Source organism: Spea bombifrons, chromosome 9, assembly GCF_027358695.1.
Source record: "Spea bombifrons isolate aSpeBom1 chromosome 9, aSpeBom1.2.pri, whole genome shotgun sequence".
Classification (NCBI taxonomy): Eukaryota; Metazoa; Chordata; class Amphibia; order Anura; family Pelobatidae; genus Spea; species Spea bombifrons.
In genome coordinates, this window is record NC_071095.1 from 9,593,786 (window position 1) to 9,601,650 (window position 7,865).

Sequence of the window (7,865 nt, forward strand, 5' to 3'; positions counted from 1 at the left end):
ACTAATCGCATCACTTGGCTTTCAATACCACCTGTACGCTGATGACACCCAGATCTATCTATCCTCTCCTGATCTCTCTCCCTCTGTCTTAGATCGTGTAAGTAACTGTCTCGCCTCTGTCTCTACCTGGATGTCTGCACGTTTCCTGAAACTCAATCTCTCCAAAACCCAACTTCTCATCCTCCAACGCTAAGATTTCCCCATCAGTTTCCCTCAATGTCACCGGTGCCGTCATCTCCCCGTCCCCCTCGGGCCCACTGTCTTGGTGTCACCCTTGACTCCGACCTCTCGTTCACCCCCCACATTCAGTCCGTCTCTAAAAACTATCGCCTCCATCTTAAAAGCATTGTCCGCATCCATCCCTTCCTAAAAATCCATGAAGAAGAGATCTGTATGGATTGGACGGGGGAGCAGTTCAATCGCCCAATCGCATTTCCTCCTTCGCACCAACTGCAAATTAACTGGCGTTATCTTTCATAAAAATTACAGGGTCCCCCTCCTGCTCTAGGGGTGCCGAAAAAAGGAGCCCTGCAGCATGAATTTTTCATAACCCAAAATTGGATTTCAAAAAAATGCATAAAAAATTACAGGGTTCTTTTTTTTGCTGCTCTAGGGGTGCCGAAAAAAGGAGCCCTGCAGCATGCATTTTTCATAACCCAAAATTGGTATAGGGAAAAATGCATTTATTTTCTTTTTGGGGCTAAAAAATGGTTTTTACCCAACTTTGGCTTTGTTAGCATAGTTAGTTTCCCTTAACAGGTTTTGAAACGGAATTGTGTATGTTAGATGACACTATTGTCTTCGCCCATTAATCTCCCCAGCCCATAGACGTTCCTGTTCTCAAATATATCAGTATTGACCATGAGTCAGATGTTTGTTCTTCTTGTTCTTCTTGTTGCTTTAGTCAACTCATCTGCTCCTTGAGCTCCTTAAATTTCAGCAACCATGATTTACGTTATTTTAAAAGCTCTCTGAAACCTCTAATCTGGTGGAATACTAAAAATCTGTGTATTCATCATTACTCCTGTAACATTGTTACTGTCCGGTTTATGGGACTCAAATGCCGATACCTTTTCCTCCTCTGCAGACTTGTGATTGTGGTTGCCATGATCTGTTGTGTAAATAAATAATAATAACATGTAAACAGAGCCAGTCCTGGTGGGTCCATGGGACCCAGGCGGAACATTAAAAGGGGCAGCCAATTGCCAGCCCAAGACGTGGTTTCCTCTAGATTGTATCATCGTTTGACAACACCTGTTGTCTCTGTTAGTCAATTTGATGGCGCTATATAAAATAAATAATAATAATACATGACCTCTAATGCCTCTCCCCGTTCCTCCAATTGGGGGTGAGGGTGTGCTTGGAAGCTCCGCCATTTTCGGACGTGCATAGGGAGGAGCATTGACATACCGTGTGGTTGGAAATCAGAGACAGGAACATAAGGTTACGCAACCCTGTGGTTAAATGCGAGGCTGCTCACGGCCGGAGGGAAAGATGCGATTGAGGTAAGAGCATGATGGATGCGTAGGTATGTGTGAGCATTAATGCGTATGGGTAAAAATGTCAGCATTTATGTGTAAGTGTTTGTGAGGATGGATGTGTATGTGTGAGCATTGATGTCAGTGTATAAGTGTGGGTGTATGAGCGTGAATGTGTACATATAAATGTGTGTGGGATGGATTTCTATCGGTGTGCGTGGGAGCATGAAAGTGTGTGTAAGCATAAATGTACCCAAGCTAAATGTTTGAGAATGGATGTGTATTTGTGAGCATGAATGGTTATGCTTAAATATGTCAGCATGGATGTGTACGCATAAGTAAGCATGTGTAAGTATTTGTGTGAGGAATGGTTGTGTGTGTGTGAGGAATGGTTGTGTATGTGTGTGTGTAAGGAATGGATGTGTGGGTGATAGAGTGTCTGTGGGTGGGTGGTAGTGTCGGTGTGTGGGTGTGAGAGGGTGTCTGTGGGTGGGTGGTAGTGTCGGTGTGTGGGTGTGAGAGAGTGTCGGTGTGTGGGTGTGAGAGAGTGTCGGTGTGTGTGTGTTAGAGGGTATATGTGTGTGAGTGTGTGAGTGATAGTGAGAGAGTGTGAGCGCGTGAGAGAATATGTGTGTGTGTGAGAGAGAGAGTGTGTGAGAGAGAGAGATCATGTGTGAGAGATCATGTGTGAGAGATGTGTGAGAGATCATGTGTGAGAGATAGCGAGTGTATGTGTGTGTGCGCGTGTGTGTGAGTGTGAGAGAGTATGTGTGTGTGAGAGAGAGTGTATGTGTGTGTGTGTGTGAGAGAAGGCAGGAAGATATTGAGAGCGTGCGTGAGAGAGTGTTGGCGTGAATTTGGTAATCATAACATTACAGATGTTGACATGGTTTTGGTGGTTCGGGGGGGGGGCAGTGCATTTCATCATTCTTCCTAGGCAGCACAATGTCTTGGGCCGGCCCTGCTGGACAGGCAATGTTGGCCCAAAGATAAATGTCCTAGAAGGTTTTCCTCTGAACGGACCGTATTGTTTCAGAGACAGACTTGGCATCTGTTACATTCTATAGGGTTTCGAAACTCAGTTTTCAGATCTCCAAATCCCTTCCCAGTTGAGAAAGCTTTTGCGTAATTTGGCAGATCCCTTTAATGGTTTGTTTGGTCTCTGCCGGGCCTCGGAAGGGCCACATACATTATGTCTCTTCCTTTTTCTTTTGCCATTAGGGACCGCAAAGGGAGCATAACTAAAATGATGCTTCCGATTTTATGAAGGCATCTCAGGAAATGGTTCCTTGGAGAGTCCAAGCAAAAGCAAAGCTCCCTGTCCCAAGGAGCTTACAGTCTAGCGGTATATTGGGAGCCCTTGTCCCAAAAAAGGTGGATATCGGGCAAGACTGCAGTCTCCTTACTATTGCCGAGTATCCCAGAATGCAGTCGGAAGCTCACGGCGCCACATCTGCTCTGTACGTTGGGTATATTTCATGGTAACCTAATAAGTAGACACTACTCAGGATCTGAAGAGGTTAATATCCGACACAAAATACATTTCCCAGGATGGAAAATGAAAAGTGCATTAAACAGAAGATTCTCCAGGGAGAGGAGGGTGGAAATGCTGACATCTGGCAGACCGAACATTGTCTGAGGTCGGGGCAAGACGGCCACAAACGGACCAACAATCCACAGCTGGCAGAGAGGTAATTACTACCCAGCTCACAAACATCTTTTACGCAGAGCGCAGGGCCCTGCATGTGCATTACAGGTAGGAAACGGTGTGTGTGGTACTGGGATCCAATACACATAGCTTTGCGTGTTATACAAAGAGAAGGGGCAGCCTTATCACTTCTGTGCTATACGGAGGTAGCACACATTGATCTATATGTAATACACAGACATAAGGTTACAGAAGTTCAGGTGGGAAAGGCAGAGCACTGGCGGTCCGACTCGGAGGAGGAAGAGAAGATTATAAGGTGAGAGGGTGGCATCTACGTCTTGTGGGAGTTAATGGGGGGTTACAAATAGTGTTGGCTCAGGCTCTTATAAAGAATTCCGTTCAGGGTGGGAAGAACGTGCTTCGAATGAGAAGAAATATGTGTATAGGGCCAGACACCCCATACCCACCCAGAAGGACACCTAACACCCCCAGGGTTATCCCACTGACTCATAGCCCCCTCAGCCCTTACTATCTACCTTTAAATGGTGCAGGAAGAGGAAGAGCATCCAGTGGCCATGGCACCCCTCCTAATATTACACATCTGAGGAAGAAGCCGTGCCCTCCCTGGATTCCCACTTCTCAGGGAAGAAGACGGGAAATGGCTTTACCCGACGCAGCTTCCTGAATTGGTCACAATGCGGACGGAAGGGAGGGAGAGGACACCTCAGCACCGGGGTGGAATCAGCCTTGTCACCTTCAGAACCAGTTTTGCCATCTCCGTTACCAACGTTGTCGGGAAGAAAATCTATGAATACACCTCCGGTCACATAAAAAGCACACTGTACTTTAGGTGTCTATTGAACTCTCGCTCACTACTCTATTACCTTTCTTTCCTACACGCCCTGTAGAATCATGCTTCCGTCCTGGCATTTGTCCAACGCCACAGACTGTAAGCTCTTGGGATTAGGGGCATTCTGCTATTCTGTTCCAAAAATATGTAACATCACCACAGACCTTGGTGACAGATAGGAACCTGATATAGTGCGAGACTGCAGCCTCTATACTACGGCATCTCAGAAGGCAGCAGGAGCCTGTCCGCTTTACTGCACTATGGCTTTCTTAAGCGGATTGTAGTGGGAATTCACCCTACGCGTCCCCCTGGTGACATCATGGTGTCACTATGATCACTTTATTAATGTTGCCACGTTTTCCCTTACCTGTAGTTTAAGGCGTGATTAAGAAGAGCCTAGGGGATTTTATTGTGCATGAAACCTCGAATTTAGAATGAATCTGGGATATTTTCACCCTTACATTACAGGGAAATAATAAAAAATAAAGGTTATTTTTTTTTTATATTTTTTTTTGTGCAAGCGTCTCCAGGCATAGTCTACCCTAGTCATTCCAGGTGCGCTGTATATTTGTAGGGTAGTTGGCATGCGTGACGCTCGACCAGCGGGGTGTATGTAACATAATGCAGCATCTTCTGTTTAACGGATGAAACTGACGGTTGTGAAACTTTATTGCCCCTGTGATCGCCTAAGATTATGGATACAACAGAAGGACTTCCTGAAAGAATACTTTTGTTATTCGGCTGCAGAAATTAGTTTTGACATACAGGGCGGATTACACGCATCAATGTTACTGTGCCCTAACACCAGTATTTACACAATTGCTTTTAAATAGCGACAAGATACTTCAAGTAACCCAATTAGTATTTTCGTACTCCTTCCACCAGCTGCGGACTACAACCCCCATCATATCAGCCAACCGTTGTCCGGCTAATAAATCAGATGTCGGCTTTGTACTTGTATTGCCTCCCTGGCACTCTTGGAGTGTAAGCTTCTAGGTTTTGTCCCTGCTTTGTTCACTCTTCTTTTGAATATTACTATTACCCCACTCTGCAGGTAATGATAGCCTGAGGCGGTGATACAGCTGGGGACATGTATCCAAGGAGGGGCAGGAAGCTCTTTGCCGTTTGTCAAGAAGGCAGATGTGTACACACCTGCTCCATGTCCTGATTTACCCCACTGTCAGCGTACTGAGCGGCCTTAAGTCTGTAGTCAGGGCCCGACTGGGAATTAAAACTGCCCTGGAAATAAATGAATACCAGCCCCATATTTCATGGCGCCATTTTGGGGCACTGCACATGGCGTGTTTGTGTTAGAGTGACTGTAGTGCAACATTTTAGAGTGGGTTCTTATGAGGAGCAAACAGGCATCATGTATCCATGGTGAGGTAGCGTGTCTATCTGCCTGTTGGCCTAAAGGCATGTTGTCTTAAGAGTGCACCACATCTGGTTCAAATCCCTGTGGCTCATGTGTGTCGTATAAATATCTAGTGGCATAATTGCTTTTTGTATACCAATCCTATTAGAGCAGCTGAACGTATTGTTTTAGAGTGGATGCATATAAGTTTATGTGAGTCAGGAGAAAGCAGGCTCATATATCAAAGGCTAGAAGCAGCGTCTGTCTACTTGGTGGCATAGCGTTAAGGTAACCTGTGTATCTTACAAAATACTGCTGGTTCTAGTCTTACCGGTTCGCTTATGATGTTGAAGTGTAAGTATATATGTGTTTGTATACATCTCTATAGTGTTAGATTGGCTGTATGTAATGTTTTAGAGTGAGTCAGGAGAAAGCAGAGTCATATATCCACCCCGAGAAAGCCCTACCGACTGCCTGTTGGTATAAAGGTAAAGTAACCTGGATACCATACCAAGGTTCGCTGGTTTGAATCCCAGAGTCTCCTCTGTGGTCTTAATGCATATAAAGTGTATATATTGTTTTAGAGTAGGGGCGTATATATAAGTATATGTGAGTCAGGAGAAAGCAGGGTGGTATTTCCACGGCGAGAAAGTAGAACCAACTGCCTGGTGGTGTAAAGGTAAAGTAACCTGCATACTGTACTAAGGATCAATGGTTCGAATCTTGATGGCTCCTCTTTTGTGTTAATGCACCTAGAGTGTATCGATTGTTTTAGAGTAGGGGCGTACATATAATGACAGGGGGTAGCCTCGACTCTCGGGCTATGTCATCCTGGTTAACCCCCCAATAAAAACACGGACACCAGATGTGGGATGAATAAAGGCCACAGCCGATTTATTAACGTCATTGCAACGCAACCTGTAAACATTTACGAAGGTGCATTAACACGGCAATGACCCAAATACAATAAAACACCCGAAAGCTTGCCAGGACCAACCGGGGCCAAACCGTAAGCATCACCTTATGGGAGGGCATACCATGATGCCCCTCCCCCACCTGAGGTTCCACCAACCGCCCAGCCAGGAACCTCCCACCGACACTTTAACACCAGTGGCAATAACCACATAACACCCCCCCCCGGCAACCTGGCAAGCTACCGCCCCCCGGCTGTGACAGAATCCTGAAACAAAACACAGAAAATTAGTAAACAAGATCACACAACCAACTGAAACATAACAACATAAAGGGAGGGAGGGTGGTACAAACACACCGGGTAGGCTGGCACAACAAAAAGCCCAGAACATTCTTACGCACCAACCTTATATATCCCCTTCACTTCCTCCCCCTCCCCGTTGAACTTTCTTTGACCCCCTGACCTAGCCCTGCTCTGCACCCCTGTCAGGGCCCCCTCCGTTCCATGCAGACTACGTGGGCATCAGTATATGTGAGTCAGGAGAAAGCAGGGTCATATATCCATGCAGAGAGGCACACGTTGATGTGAAGACCACAGATGGCTACCTACTTTGCCTATTCTGTGTTGGATTCACCAAAAAGCGTAACAACCAGATTAGAAAGACTTCTTATGCCCAGCATCAGCAAGTGCGTCAGATCCGCAAGAAGATGATGGAAATCATGACTCGTGAAGTGCAGACAAATGACTTGAAAGAAGTTGTTAACAAGCTAATTCCAGACAGTATCGGCAAAGACATTGAAAAGGCCTGCCAGTCCATCTATCCTCTACATGATGTGTATGTACGCAAAGTGAAGATGCTGAAAAAGCCAAAGTTTGAGCTGGGCAAACTTATGGAACTACATGGTGAAGGCGGTGGTGCTGGGAAGCCTGCAAGAGATGAGACAGGCGCCAAAGTAGAGCGGGCTGATGAATATGAACCCCCAGTTCAGGAATCTGTCTGAGATGCATAATCTGAATTAGAGCCTGTAAAGAAAATAAACACTTGTTCTATATATATATATATAAAAAATGTAGATATATATATATCCACGCCGAGCACACAAAGCCAACTGCCTGGTGGTGTAAAGGTAAAGTGACTTGCCTACCATACCAAGGGTTGCTGGTTCGACTCTTGCTGGCCCCTCTGTGGTGTTAATGCGTACAGTGTGTCTATGTTATTTTAGAGTAGGGGCGTATATATAAGTATATGTGAGTCAGGAGAAAGCAGTGACATATTTCCACGCCGAGAGCACAAAACCAACTGCCTGGTGGTGTAAAGGAAAAGTAACCTGCCTTCCATACCAATGATTGATGGTTCGAATCCTGATGGATCCTCTGTTGTGTACATATTGTTTTAGAGTAGGGGCGTATATATAAGTATATGTGAGTCAGGAGAAAACAGGGACATATATCCACGGCGAGAACGCAAAACCAACTGCCTGGTGGTGTAAAGGTTAAGTAAACTGCCTTCCATTTCAAGGATCGCTGGTTCGAATCCTGATGAATACATTGTTTTAGAATAGGGGCGTATATATTAGTATATGTGAGTCGGGAGAAAGCAGGGTCATATATCCACGGCGAGA

General features: G+C 45.5%; 1 protein-coding gene across 1 annotated transcript; it reads left to right on the forward strand.

Annotated features, from left to right (window-relative positions):
• The first annotated feature begins 2,759 nt into the window (after positions 1 to 2,759).
• Positions 2,760 to 7,312, forward strand: LOC128505139 (40S ribosomal protein S3a-like). The gene is made up of 4 exons (XM_053475438.1): positions 2,760 to 2,938; positions 3,029 to 3,169; positions 3,365 to 3,442; positions 6,812 to 7,312. The coding sequence occupies exons 1-4, from the start codon at positions 2,760 to 2,762 to the stop codon at positions 7,242 to 7,244; spliced, it is 831 nt and encodes a 276-aa protein (XP_053331413.1). The 3' UTR covers positions 7,245 to 7,312.
• Positions 7,313 to 7,865: the final 553 nt, after the last annotated feature.

Bases quoted from the DNA above. Each gene is read 5' to 3' on its own strand.
- LOC128505139 (XM_053475438.1), top strand. From the start codon at position 2,760: ATGGTTCCTTGGAGAGTCCAAGCAAAAGCAAAGCTCCCTGTCCCAAGG. The intron at 2,939-3,028 runs GTACGTTGGGTA...TACATTTCCCAG, and splicing joins CACGGCGCCACATCTGCTCT to GATGGAAAATGAAAAGTGCA. The intron at 3,443-6,811 runs GTGAGAGGGTGG...ATATCCATGCAG, and splicing joins GAGGAAGAGAAGATTATAAG to AGAGGCACACGTTGATGTGA.